Source organism: Fusarium oxysporum, chromosome 5 (genome assembly GCF_000149955.1).
Source record: "Fusarium oxysporum f. sp. lycopersici 4287 chromosome 5, whole genome shotgun sequence".
NCBI classification, from domain to species: Eukaryota; Fungi; Ascomycota; class Sordariomycetes; order Hypocreales; family Nectriaceae; genus Fusarium; species Fusarium oxysporum.
In genome coordinates this window covers 2380083-2393878 of record NC_030990.1, presented here as the reverse complement: position 1 = coordinate 2393878, position 13796 = coordinate 2380083, and the positions used below count along the sequence as shown (strand labels likewise).

Here is a 13796-nt window from a genome sequence, read left to right as displayed (position 1 = left end):
GCTAGCCCCTATTTATCCATTCATACAAACAACATGATGATTGACGCTACTCTCGAGTGTTATTAAACATACAGACAAGCTGGACAAAAAAAAAAAAAGAGTTCGACATGAAATGATTGAGAATGTATGAGCTATCAGGCTCCAGCTGCACTCAGTAGCATATTGAGCGGGAGCTAGTGGATGGATTGGGGAGTGAGTGTGGGTGGCTGGTTGCTGGGTGCGAGGGAGGAGAGCTCTATTAACTTCATTACCTGGAAGTTCAAGCTATTTTACCATGGGTTAAGACCCAGAGCTCTGTGTGGAACTATGTAGAGAGACTAATAACAAGGGAAAGGATGAAAAAAAGAAAGAAAGATAATGAAGTAAAAGTAGGAAAGGAGGCGAACTCGGGAAGGTGAGCACATGTAAATGAGTAAAGCCAGGGAGGGTGCTTAGAAGCTTCGGTGCAACAGGAGCCACTGAAAAGTAAGGTATCTTAGTGGAGGATCTACCTAGACACAGGAAGCATGAAGAGCCACTTCCATCCCAGTCCCTTCCCGGTTCACGAAAGTAGCAACCTAACCCGCGGTTTGTACTTGAACTATCACATATAAATTACTGAATAAGAGGCTGAAAGAAACGGAAAGAAAAGAAAAGGAAAACAGATAAGAAAAATCGACTTTACAGGTCAGGAACACTCTTTTCTCCCCGTTATCCCTGGGTCGCCTTCCGCCCCCTGGTCCCTTGTCTGTCCGACCCGCGCCGTCAGCTCCGGTGCATGTATGCGCTGACACTGACTGACACTGGGTCTGGGTCTTTTTTTTTAAGGACTGACCTGTCGAGGCGAGGAGGCAGGCAGGGCGTTGACCATAGCACAGCAAAAGCCGAGTCTCAACCTGCTACCCACCCACTCTCTCTTCAACATCATCAACCCGCGTTCACGACCTTGAAAGACGCGATAATATTGCAGTAATTCATGCTGCTTTCCAAGATAAAAGTATTAAAGCATCTGAACCCCCCACTTTTGTGCATTTTATTTCAAGAACACTGCTAACTGAGCTACCTTTTAGCTGGCCTAGAGAGGTGCGCTGCCCGTCCCGCGGCAACTGGCACACGCAGAGAGAGGCACACACACAACAGACCACCACCACCACCACCACCAGGTCAGGCACGCCAAAGGCCGGCACAATGATCTCGTCAAATACCCGCACTACACGATCTCGTTACTCTAGTCCCGCGCAATCACAGAATACCAAATGGAATGGAGTACTCGACGCGTCTAAGGGGGCAACCGAGGGTTCAAGGGCTTTCATGCAGCGCTGGCTAGAGCCGACCGTGCAGAGCAAAGCGAGCTTCGAGGACGATGGGTTGGTTCGATATGGCGTCGTCGAGAACATGGCGCCCCTGGGAAGTCTGCCCAAACCTAAGAAGACGGGACCGGAGACCAATTCAGGAGTAAAGAGGATTATATTGCGGCCCTCAGGGGGAGGTGCTGCCAAAAATGTAGCGCAGATGGGCTCGAGCGACCCAGTGGTGGATGTTGACGTGGACGTGGACGTGGACGTGGACGGGGATGCGGATGCGGAGGCGGATATTGCGATTACGGCGAGAGCGGCAGACTCTTCCCCTCCACCTGTGGCTCTACCCCCTACACCGCCACGGAGAGTATCTATTATTCTCAAAGACGCAGCAGCAGCAGCCGACGACGAGAACGACGAAGACTACGATCCGAGTCGACCAAAGAGACGACAATCAGGCCGCACATCTCTGGGAAGACGGTCGCGACGCTCCTCTGCCGGTCGCAGAAGCTCCATCGTGACTAAGCCCACAGTAAAGGAGGCAAAGGAGCGCAGAGAGTCGGAGAGGGAGCCGAAGAAGACTGCAAAGTCAGCAGAACTAGCAAAGTCTTTCAAGGAGGTCGAGGAGGATGAGGAGCTGGAGGCAGCAGGGGCAATCACAGCAAAGGCGACGATTCACGCAGCTGAACCTGTAGAACCTGAAGACAAAGAATTCACGGACAAGGTCGTCGAGGCTGCAGTGGACGAAGCCCTAAAGCACTATCGATATCCGACCGCGTGGGCTCTGCGGACCCTCTACGACGAAAGATCAAGCGACCCGCGGTTCGTTGCCATGATCGAGGAGGTATTCACGCAAACGGCAGATGAGGCTACGATGCAAAAGTTTTCCAGAGAGATGCAGAAGAAGAAGCGAGAGGGCAAGAAGGACAACCAAGGCTGCTACTATTTCATCCCTCCAACGACCAACAGCAGATTCACTCCTCACAAACCCAAGGCCGCGCCGTACGGCAAACTCCTGCATCACAATCAGGTGGAAGAGGTGGTCGAAGTGGTAGAGGTCGAGACTGAAGACGAGTCAGAGGTGCATATTCTCGACTCGGAAGAAGCAGAGCAAGTGAAAAACGCTCATCGACATCCAGCTCGAGCTACCAAGAGGGCAAAGACATCTCACTCTCGCGCTCACTCTTCTTCCCATCATAGCAATACCCATCCCCATACTCAGACTCACGCCCACCCTCACTCGACCCGCAACACGCCACGGAAAATGTCTTCAAGTAACCAACCCCAAACACCCTCGCGCAAGCGAAACAGACGAGACTCAGCATCCAGCGATTCTTCTCTCTCATCAGCCCTCAGCCTCTCGTCGCCTGAGGCCATAATGGGCAGCCCAAGCCCTGTTCGTCGAACAGGCACTGGCACCAGTCGCCCTGGGCCAGTTGGGCCCGACTCCAGTGATGCGCCAAAATCTCGGCCAATCACCACCCGCCGCAAATCACTCGCCTCCAAGGGAGGTGCCAGTAGCAAGGCCAAGCCCAAGACCAACAAGCCTGCTGCTACTAAGCAGCCATCACCCCCAGCTCCCACACTGTCCACCTCAGACATCACCAACAGCATCAAATTCAAACCCACTGATGCACCCGCAAGTGCGACCATCAGCGTGAGTGCCGACGCCAGTATGCCAGGAAGGGTTTCTGCTGGCCAAATCTTCCCAAACCTGCCTACGAAATCAAAGACAGCAAAGAACAAGGGATCATCTGCCCTGGCTCCAGCTCCATTCTCGGCTGATGACGCTGGCCATGATAACGACGACTCCTTCTGGGATCGGAGACGCGATGCGCAAAAGTTTGCCAACAGTGTCACGGCGACTGAGAGTTCTATCCGAGGGGGAGACGAAGACGAGGACCCCTTCACAACTCCCGCAAAATCGACGAGGAAGACGCGTCAATCCATCGCCGCCGCAGGCTCTGCTTCAGCGGGAACGACAAGATCCACGCGGTCTGCGAGCAAGAGACCTCACGACGAGATTGACTCTGCCGTGTCCCCTGTTGCGTGGTCTTTCCAGCGTGAGGACAGCTCAGTCGGAGGATCACGGGCTGCGACGCCCACGCTACGCCCCCCAAAGAAGCCGAGAACTGGCCTTCGTATCAAGTCATCGTAAGTTTACATCCCAATCATCATCTCCATTACCAGCTACTTGGCGTGCATCACAAAATTCACGACTATTATCATCTGCATATCGCGCTCTCTGCTTGCACCTTTGGATGAGACTCATGGATGCGCGTGAGAGATCATTCATGCCATGTCTTTGACTCTTGGCTTGTCTTATCATCAGCCTCAAGGTTTTGCCCGGGATGACTACGCCGTGACTTCCTCATTTCATCATCATTCTGCTTTGGTCGGATCATGCTAACCATATATGATTTCTAGCCCTGTCAAGAAAAGAGGAGGAACAGCTGCTGGTGTCCCTCGGCCACAAGGAGAAGTCCTAGCAACCAACGGCGTAGCCAAAGATCAGGTATGTATTTTTTGTTTTGTGCTCATTCGTTCATGTTGTGCAAATTCGCGACACGCGCCCTGGACTTAACCACCAAGATTGGGTCGCCAACATCATGGACTTTGGTGGGAAATTCACCAGATGGTGGCCAATTTTGCGACTCTGTACCTTGGGCCTTGTCTTGCCGGGCCTTGGCCAAGATGGCCTACCACTCACTACTGTACGGGGTAATTTCTGGTGGCCCCCGAAGATCCGCTTTTCCGAGCCAGCCCCCAGCAGTTGAATCAGCAACCCGGAGCCGGTGACCAGAGAGAGCCAGGGACGTGTTGAAACGCGTAGCGCATCGTGTCGTATCGAATTGCACAGGCTGAATTGAGTATATTTAGCATGGCTCGCTTTTGGCTAACTCTACCCCCCTTTCTCTAGGTGTCGGACAACGACGAAGATTGCTCTGCCTGCGGCGCCGCTGGCGATGTTGTTTGCTGCGATGGATGCCCACGGTCATTCCACTTTGAATGTGTGGGCATGATAACCTCGGACCATCTTCCCGACGAGTGGTTTTGCAATGAGTGCTTGTACAAGCGATACCCATCGCGCATGCCCCCGTACAAGGGTGTGTTTGCCGCTGCCCTCATCAACCTGGAGAAGAGCATTCCTCGCGCATTCAGCCTCCCTAAGAAATTGCAGACCCGCTTTGAAGGCGTCAAGGCTGGTGCCTATGGCGAGTATGAAGAAGTCACCACCATCAAAACGACCAAGTGAGTGATGTTCCCAATAGGAACTTCAATTCTAGACGTGCTGACAAAGGCTCAGGAGGAAGAATGGCTACGAAGAGTTGCCGGACTTTTTCAAGCAGCGCGATGAAGGACAGGCTGTGATCTGCCACGGCTGTCAAAAGCCTGCCACAGATGTTCGAGCCATCATTCCTTGTAGCATTTGTCCCTTCTACTGGCACATTGACTGCTTAGATCCTCCACTCGCTGTCCCGCCTGTCCTCAAGACCTGGCGATGCCCTCTACATCCAGAGGAAATAATGGCCGAGGTCCGCTCATTGGCACCTGCTCATCGTTTTCGCAAGATCAAAGGATCGCAGACCATCGTACCAGCTCTCTCACGCGGTACCAAGAACAACGGACACATTGAAATCGACTGGGAAGATGAGCCCGAGCCCGCGAACAACTCCGGCTGGCCGGATCCTGACTCGTTCGGTCGAGCTTACAAACTACCAGCAAAGGGCATTGTCCTTGATTTTATTGAGCAGTAGGTCCATTACTTGTTTTCGCATATGCAACTTTCTAAATATCCGTCCAGGCTACGTCGTCAACATGCTGGCTATGGCCCTCGCCATGATGAGTCCAGATGGGTGTCGTATATTCCAACAACTGGAAGCGACCGAAGTCGACCTCTTGCAGGCTCCGAGTTACAGCGGACTGTCGATGAAATGCAGTTAGCATTGACCCTGACCAGTCTCAAAGAGCGCAAGTCAGACGGCGTTGACCAACTGATAACGGCCCTTGTGGTAAGTCGTTGCAACGAAATTCCCTCACCACACGTGTCACCTTACTGACGATCAATCAATCAACAGGAGACAACTGATGCCAGTGTTTTGTCACTCATGGCTAAGGCAGATGCCAGTAATCTATCTATTGGTCATTTGACAGAGAGCGACAAGCTTAGTCTGCGCGTCCTTCTAAATCAGATGGATTCCATGGGGGCTCGCATTAGACACCTGCTTGGCGAGCCGGAGCCTGTTGGTATTTCCGCTACCATGCAAGACCAGGATGTCATACCGAGCATCCTTTCCCCCCAAGACTCAGCCATTGCTGAGCCACTCGACAAGGTTACGGCACATCCTGTCACGGAGCCCACGCCCCCTTCTACCATTGACCACGCTGAAGGCTCTATGGATCTCGACTGAACAACCACAGCTCTCTCTGTCTCTTTTGAGTTTCTACCTGACATTCACAAAGAGTAATTGCGATACGATCGGTTCTCTGTTCGAATTTACCATAGTCTTTTCCCTATCCTAATTCATTATCGGAGGAATCAAACTGGACCTTTGTACGGATTTCTTCAACCTTTGCATGTATCTATGCAAGCGCCTAGCGTAACATTACGCAACCACTATCTGCAGTGCTGTCTTCTTTTCGCGCGACCCTTTTGATTAAGGATCGCCGGAGTTTGGAGGGCTTCGCTATTTGAATCACGAACCATGGTTATAGAGACGATCTAGATGCTCTTTGTCTCCATCAATTCCGCCTTGTTATTTCCATCTCGTCTGAAGAGGACCGTAACCCAAAGGCAACCAAAACACACACAACCACCCCGCCTCTGAGCATCACAAAAAGCCCAAGCATCGTCTGATCGGTGCTCTTACCTCATCCCCCCTTTGTTTCTTTCTTTCCAATTTCTATAACATGCACGAAACCACCCTTGATTACCCAGTTGATGGTGGACATGACATTAGTAGCAGCTAGTAGACAACAGGGTGGATTCGAGGTGAACCAGCGCTGCGCTAACTACTCTTTGTTTGTATCATAGTTGAGAGTTGATGAGGAGAAAAAAGCGACATTGATCGATTCAGCCACCCGGGACGGATTCAGAGGCTGGTGCGATAGAAGTATTTGTCAATATGAGAGAGATATGAGACAGAAGACGAGATATATGATTCTTCATCATCTCAAGACTGGCCATCCCCCGACGAAACGTGATGTGGTACAAAATGTCAGAAAAGTCTGTCCCTGAAGTCTGCTTAAATTTTCAGGGTGCACCCGATGCCAATGTCATGATGTACCGCAAGTCTAGACATCTTCGATCCCAGTTGTGCACCACAGAAACTCCATAAAAACATCAATTGCTAAGTCGTAAAAAGCTCAAAGACGTAGATACGTCAGGAGGCTCTTGCAAATCTTTTAGTTTTAATATACAACAAACCTCTAGGAGGCATGGCTTGCAAGGTTAGCCACTCCTACCCAAGGGTTGCAAGATGAAATCCTGGCATCGTCCTTAATGCCTCAAACAGTCCATCCCCAAGCCTGTCATCGTGTCTATCATCAAACGCTAAGTCGGGCTGGGCCAGACCTATAAAAAGGACTCATCACAGACGGAGCCACCAATGGCTCCACAGTGACAACAGACCTATACCCAACTGCCGTTTTGAACAAGAATCGTAGTGATTTATTCTGTTTTAGAGTTTTTCAGGTTTTCCAGATTCGTTCAGTCGTAGAAGTAACCCTGCCTCTCCTCTATCTCTTGTTGCAAAACTTTCAAGACCGGCCTGAGACGAGCTCCGCGAGAAGTAGAAGGGAGGTAGGTATCGAAACAAGAGGACAAGACATCCAAGTGACGGGCCAAAAACGTCAGCCTTAGCCGAGTCACTATGACAAACACGGTCGTCTTTGAAATGCGCATCCGTAGCCATTCCTAAAACGCCGCTCCAGCTCCCCAATGGCTGCATGCTAGAAATGATTTTGAAAAACGAGAACAAACCCCAAAGGCCCATCGAATATGGTGTGGGCCACCCGAAGCGGTGCGCGAACTGCGGTTACTTGATCATCTCTGAAAATAGTTGATTAGCCCCCTCTTCTTTGTTGCCCATTGCGTGACTGAGGTTGTCTTACGCGGCCTCGTCGAGGGTTACCCTGCTCCTGTTGCTGCATGTATCCCATGTTGGGCATACTTCCCATGTTACCATAACCATAGTTGCCCATTCCCATGCCAAATCCTGGGGGTGCAAATGGAGTCTGGCCAGCGGGCATCTGGGGCATCTGTGAAACAGGCGGCTGGATAGGACTTCCGTTCGGAATGTTCTGTTGGCGGTACTGGTCAACAGGCGGGTTGGGACCATTGAAGCCACCATAACCAGCCTGCATAGTAGGGTAGTTGAAATTCATGGGGGGCGGCCCTCGGTTCATCATCTGCTGGTACTGCATTTGTTGCAAGTTGGCAGGCATTGGGCCTCCGGGTGCGTTATACATCATGCTCTGGTTGAACTGAGGGAATGCGGAAACGCCGCCATCAGCAGGCTCGTTTCTCTGGCCGCCATAGGGCATATCAAACCCGGGAGGGTTAGTTGATTGGTTCATGGGGTTATAGAAAGGCTTATTAGAGTGCGCAGAGTTGGGATGATGGCCATTCGAGTTTGTCTGTCGCGAGGATGGACGTTGGCGTTGCTCAGCATGTGTACTAGCATCACGGTTGCTACCGGTGCTGCGAGTCGACAGGCCAACCTCGTCCATCAGGCGCTTGTAACCTTGGTTGGGCTGGGCTTTGATTCGCAGAAGAACATTCTTGACATTTTCAACAACCTGATTGCGGATAGACTCGTCGAAGAAGGGCGTGGTAAGAACCTTGAAGATCAGTGTAGCACCGCATTGGTGGTCCTTAAGAATGGCTTCAAGTACTTGGTCATTAGGCGTGAAGAATAAAGCTTGAAGGATGGCATCGCGTGCATCCGCCTCTGCCTTCTGGTTGATGACCTTGAGCACTGTGAGATAGGCAACCTTGTGGGTGCAGAGATGAACCAGATAAGGCACTAGCTGGGGCGAGAGAACTGTACGACGTTGGGGAAAAGTGCAAGTGTCAAGGAACCAGGTTAAGAGTAGTGCACCATTAGCGTTGGTTGCCAACTGCACGCTGTTCAGGGCAATGGCAGCAGCGAGCATTCGTTGTTGGTCCTTGGTGGAGTGGTGGCTCTCGAGGCATGCTCTCATGGCACGAGCACCGTATCGGCCCTGTGAAATCTCCCACATGCGGGCAAGCATAGTCTCAAAGATGAAATCATTGTAGGGAGCACCAAACTTGAGACAGCCTTGGAGAACATAGTTGCCGTATTGGTCCAGGAAAAGAGGAATAGTGTAGGGGCGGATGTGTTCAACAATCAAAGACATCTGCGCAGGGGTTTTGCAGACATCAATGATCTTCTGGGCCGCCCAAGTACCGTTTTTGTGCACCCCAATCTCAGCCATGCGAGGCGCAATCTCGGACAGCATGGCATCGCGGAGTTGATCGGAACAGTGCTCAAAAAGCTTCTGTACCACGGTGTTACCAAGATAGTCGGACGAGAGTTCGGCAATCTCCGGAAGCATGTCCACAGCGATATTCTCAATTTCAGCCTGAGACAAGCTCTGGTTATCAATTCGCTTGCGGATATCCCGAAGCTTGGGTGCATCGTGAACACGAGTGTGAGCAGGCTCGCGGATAGGCGGGATTTCCTCAACAAACGAGTTGAACTGAATGGCCGACTGCAGGTTACGAGAGATTCTGAATCTATCCTCTTCGGACGCGCCAAATTGTTTGACAATATCGAGAATATCAGTGGTCATATCACGGAGAGCAGGGGCCTTAGGGGTTGCGTTTGTGGCGGGAATGGCGGGGGTAGTGTCGCCCGCAGGGGTACTGGCGTTCGTTCCCTGGACGTTATCTTGTCCCTTTGCAAATGGGTCCGGGCTAGGGGAGGGGAAGACTCCGTCGTGACCGGGAGTGTTGGAAGCAGATGGAGGCTTGGCGAAGTTGATACGTATGGGACCAGCACCGGGAAAGATTTCCTTGCTATTCATGCTTGCCTTGGCAGAGATGGCGCTTTCCACCCTCTCAAAATTGACGAACCCGCAATTCTTGTGAGTGAGGACACGAGCTGACAAGATAGGACCGTGAGACTTGAACATCTCAATCAATGTGGAAGTGGTCGTGGAAGTGGGAATGCTACCGAGCCAGAGTGCGCTGGTAGGACCCTCAAGACCTTGCTCGTCGGCACTGAGGAGACCAGCGTTACGGCTGTTGGATCTGCCGAGGTTGATCCCAGCAACGGCTTGAGGAAGATCCTCATAATCCTTCTCGTCTTGGAGTCGAATCTCAGCAGGGGCCACAGGGTTAGACAGGTTGGAGTTGCCGGACATGTATGTTCTCATAAGTCGACTTCCAGGAGTGTCCAAGACGCCAGCGGTACGGGCACGAGGGCGATTGGCCTGGTTGGCAAAAGCCTGAACAGCGAGATTGTGGTTATGAATCGCAGCGTTGGTAGCGGCCAGCTGATCTTGCAGAGCTGCTACATACTGGGGGTCGAGGGGCATCTCAGTGTCGTAATCGTCTTCGTCATCGGCATATTTGTCCTTGTTATTGACCGAGTAAGATCGGAAACGGCTTGCTTGCTTCGTGAAGTCGAGATTGGCCAGGTAAGGAGTAGCGAGCTGTGCTCGGGGAGGCTGTGGGGTCTCTGCAAGGCCAAGATAGTCCAAGGTTCTCATATGAACATCGGACTCCCCACCTCCTTCTTTTGAGAATTGAGATTGAGCTGGCGAGCTAGGGCCGTTAGAGCCGACACTGGCAATGCTAGCCAAAGTGGACGCTCGCTCGCGTCCCACACCTGTAGGATTCCAGCTGCTGAAGATAGAGGGACCGAATGGCGAGCTAGTTCCAGGAATTGGTGCAAACTGACTCCTCTGAGGCATGGAACCGGCACGGAGTCGAGAGAGCAAGGTTGAGCTACTGGAACTATTCTCCTGTCCATCAGGATTGGGAGAGGGCGACTTGAAAGGGCTCTGAGTTGGCGTGGGCCTGTTTGTCTTGGCAACTAGGCCAGGAATACCGATCATGCCGTTACCTGCACCTCCAGGAGAGAATCGAGATGGCACCGTCCCGGCTCGAGCGCGCCTTGTCTGAGGCATTGAATCCGGCGTAGGAAGCTGGGCAAAGTCCGGGAAACCATCGGTTGGGGACTCGGGAATATTCTCACGTAGTGGCGTGGAATTGCCGCTCGTAGGGGGGCCGCCCCAAAGGCTTCCCGGCATACCAGGTACTCCTTCTTGGGCCTGGATCTCGCGGGCTCTACAGGGTGGGACCAGTCAGTGTCGGCGCCATGAACGGATGAGAAGAGCATCGGGTGGAAACCTAGGGAAGGTCGGTATCCCAGGGTGGGGAAGGGTAAGAAAACACGGTTTGGGGGCAGACGAACCTCTTGGAGAATAGACGGCTTGAACCAGGGAGTTCGTGCGACGGAGAACCAGCCCCAGATCGCGAGTTGCCCGCCATCTTACTTGAAGGGTTGAGACCACCAGACAAGCCGAATGGAGAACGAGAAGGCGGAAGGGGATCGATAGGGGAATTGCTGGCGGATGGGGAACCAGAACGAGGTTGACTGCCAGACTGAGAGGCGTAGCCGAGAGCCAAATGTTCGGATCTAGAAGTTGACATTATCGATTATCTAGCCGACCTCATGAGACGGTGACACAAGCAAGTGTCGGGCCGGATAGTTGATTATTATTTCTCAGCGGCGATAATTGATGAATCGCCGAAGGAATCAACGTTTAGACGTTTCTAACGGCAAAAAAGACAACCCCTAAAGTAGAAAGTCGCTGGGCGAGAACAGTCTAGTAGCTGTGTTTTCGACGACCTCGGAACGATGGACGAGGGAGATGACAACGTGGAAGCGTCGGAGGAGGTTCGAGCGTATTCGACAGAAACGGGGGGCTGGATTTAAGGAGCGCGATGCGAACAAGAGAAAATCCAGGAACCGCCGGTATTACAAAGGATGCTCGTGCGAATGGAAGGAGGCCTGCCTGAGCCGAGAGCAGGGTCGTTATTCTATAGCTGAAGAGACCGAGGGGACTAGGGCAAGCAAAGCAAACTGCTGCTCGGACGAAGATGCAATTGAGGTGGATTTAGGTGTGGATGTGGATTTGGACAAAGGTCGTCCAGCGTCGTCCGAGCCCGCGGCTTGAGAGAGGGCGCAAAAAAAGACAAGGGAATGTAATGTAATAAGGAGACTATTTCGGGCGGAGGGCAGGAGGGCACAAACAAAGATATGATCAATATACAGGCCTCATTGAAGAAGTACAAAAAAAAAAGGAAGATTTTTTGACTGGGCCTGGAGAAGCAGACGAGACGAGCGGCGCGATTATGGGGAATGGGGCACAAACGGGGGGGTGAGGAAGGAAGAAGGAGGAGGAGTCGAAGAAGGAGGGTTGTGTGATATGTGATGTGCGATGTGCGAGGAGGTGAGCGGGAAGGAAGGGCCTTGGAAGGTGCTGTCCCTAGGTAGGTACCTACGGACGGGAGTTTAGAGCACTGTACTGGTACCTGCCCGTACCTGGCTGGACATGGGCTTGCCCGCTAAACTACCTACCTGACTAAGGCTACTCTTGCCCTGCCCTGCCAACTGTTAGCCGGGGTGCAAACAGACTTGAGGCCTGGAATGAGGATACAAAAAGTAAACAGTCTGAAGTCCACCTCTATCGCACTGAAACTGGTCCAGGATTTCTGTCACTTGTAATTGATGTCTATGTCTTCTTTCACCCCCTAGCCAGGCAAGAACGATGGAGGGGGCAGGAGAAGCCACCGTTCCGTCAGATTTTGCTTTAGAAGACGCTTTTTAGTGGGCTGGAAGCTCAAGCGAAGCGCCCCCAAAGAAACGGATAACTCGACGTGTTCATTGTTAACAAAGTTTCTTGCAAGCAGGCTGTGGCATTCTTGTCAGCCCGAGGACTGTATACGCGTCCAGCTTCGTCATATATGTAAGTAGGTATTGCAACGATTTTGGCCCAGTTCCGCGGCTGTTCACTCAATTGCTACCTATGAATGTGACTCACCCACTGCCCAAGGCCCTTACACTCGATACCTAGCGGTGTCTGTTGGTTGATGAGCCTGCCCATTGATTCAGCCAAGATCTGATGGTTCGAGATGCCGGAGGGCTACCCGCATAGACGGGTTCAGGTACGAAACCTAATGCCACTCCTACTTGTTTCTGACGGGTTTGTTGACTACCCATTGACTTTGAGCTATAACAAACAATCCGAGACATGAGTTGCAACCATTCCTAATCTCTTTTCCAGATATTAGTGGCAGACACAGGGCAGCAAAAACGTCCGACTTTCTACCAAGGTGCCAGAAATAACTACTAGGTAGTCTAAAGATCTATTGAGCTACCTATGTGTATGCTAAACTTACCCAAGTCTTTTTATCACTTGGGATAGAGGCCCTAAGCTTTTATGTCTCCTCCAGGTGAGGACCATACTACGTAGCTGCTGGTAAATTCTAACATGGTCCCCCACAATGAACATTTTTAGAGCATCTTTCAATGGATGTTTCGTAAGGACTCAGTTTGAGTCTCTTATACCAATAAGCGACCTGGAAGCTTTCAAGTTGAAACTAGCTCGCCAGGACATCTTCAACTTTGTATCCGTATCCGCCTCTCAACTGCTGTCCCCGGCTCTACTTTGTTCTGTTTATCAAATATGTTTTGTTCTGTTTCTCCACATCCATACTCCATGGATATCCATATCCAGAAGTCGGCAAGCATCCGAGCATTTACGGCACTGTGCATCGGGAACTCTGCCAAATACATCCTCTAGTCGAAGTTATACCGCGGAAGAGCTGAAATGGGTTTCCTCCATTGCCGCCTTAGAAGTCAATGAAGTAGTAGTGAGGGGGTTAAGGGGCTGGCCGCCAAGCAAGCCATTTCTCTCGCTCTCTCTCTAGGTAAGTTTGTATGTCAGTCCTGTCACTCCCGCCAACTTGTACTATACTTGACAATACCACATGGGTCCTATGTGGTATCAAAGTAGGTATCCCCTATTCTGCCTTGCAACCTTTCACGACAAGCAACTAAAGCTTCTCCAATACTTGAAGGGGTGTTACTCTCCTGCTTGTCACTCGGCTTTGAGATTCCACGACTAAGTGCTCTCAACTCGCTCGTAACATTCAGCACCGACTCAAATATTGCCTTCTCAATTTGATCTGCCAGCCGCCGTCTATCTCAACTCTACACTACTCGACATTCTCATAGTTCTACCTTTTTTTTTTTTTTTGTCATTTTCATGCTATTGCAGAAGCACACTCCGATTGGCTGCACTGATGACACCTCTCCATCTCCCTTTCAGCCCCCTGTTAACAGCAGAGCCAATCGTGACTCTGCACCTTGTTGTCAGAGGATCTATTAGCCTCTTGATGAAACAAGCCTTACTGTAACCCCCTGTCTTTCGACTCACTTACCCGTACATACAACACCCGCAAAGTGGCAGCTCAGGGAA

General features: G+C 51.5%; 3 protein-coding genes across 8 annotated transcripts; 2 read left to right on the top strand and 1 right to left on the bottom strand.

Annotated features, from left to right (window-relative positions):
- The first annotated feature begins 789 nt into the window (after nucleotides 1-789).
- On the top strand, nucleotides 790-6517 carry FOXG_01860 (uncharacterized protein). 2 transcript variants are annotated; one of them, XM_018378924.1, is made up of 7 exons: nucleotides 790-976; nucleotides 1050-3431; nucleotides 3705-3792; nucleotides 4198-4529; nucleotides 4585-5031; nucleotides 5083-5290; nucleotides 5357-6517. In XM_018378924.1, the coding sequence occupies exons 2-7, from the start codon at nucleotides 1168-1170 to the stop codon at nucleotides 5687-5689; spliced, it is 3672 nt and encodes a 1223-aa protein (XP_018234917.1). In that variant the 5' UTR covers nucleotides 790-976; nucleotides 1050-1167; the 3' UTR covers nucleotides 5690-6517. The 2 variants fall into 2 exon arrangements, with proteins under 2 accessions (XP_018234917.1, XP_018234918.1); XM_018378925.1 differs by having other exon boundaries at nucleotides 901-976; nucleotides 1059-3431; nucleotides 5357-6484.
- FOXG_01859 (uncharacterized protein) lies at nucleotides 5047-12064 on the bottom strand. Of its 5 annotated transcripts, XM_018378922.1 has the most exons (4): nucleotides 10724-11723; nucleotides 7392-10596; nucleotides 6910-7329; nucleotides 5764-6852 (listed from the first exon to the last, which is right to left on the bottom strand). In XM_018378922.1, exons 1-3 carry the CDS (start codon nucleotides 10960-10962, stop codon nucleotides 7324-7326), a joined length of 3450 nt encoding a protein of 1149 aa, XP_018234914.1. In that variant the 5' UTR covers nucleotides 10963-11723; the 3' UTR covers nucleotides 5764-6852; nucleotides 6910-7323. The 5 variants fall into 5 exon arrangements, with proteins under 5 accessions (XP_018234911.1, XP_018234913.1, XP_018234915.1 ...); XM_018378921.1 differs by having other exon boundaries at nucleotides 5291-7329; nucleotides 10724-12064; XM_018378920.1 differs by having other exon boundaries at nucleotides 6910-10596.
- On the top strand, nucleotides 10548-11652 carry FOXG_18200 (uncharacterized protein). Its single transcript, XM_018398250.1, has one exon. It carries the CDS (start codon nucleotides 11184-11186, stop codon nucleotides 11487-11489), a length of 306 nt encoding a protein of 101 aa, XP_018234916.1. The 5' UTR covers nucleotides 10548-11183; the 3' UTR covers nucleotides 11490-11652.
- Nucleotides 12065-13796: the final 1732 nt, after the last annotated feature.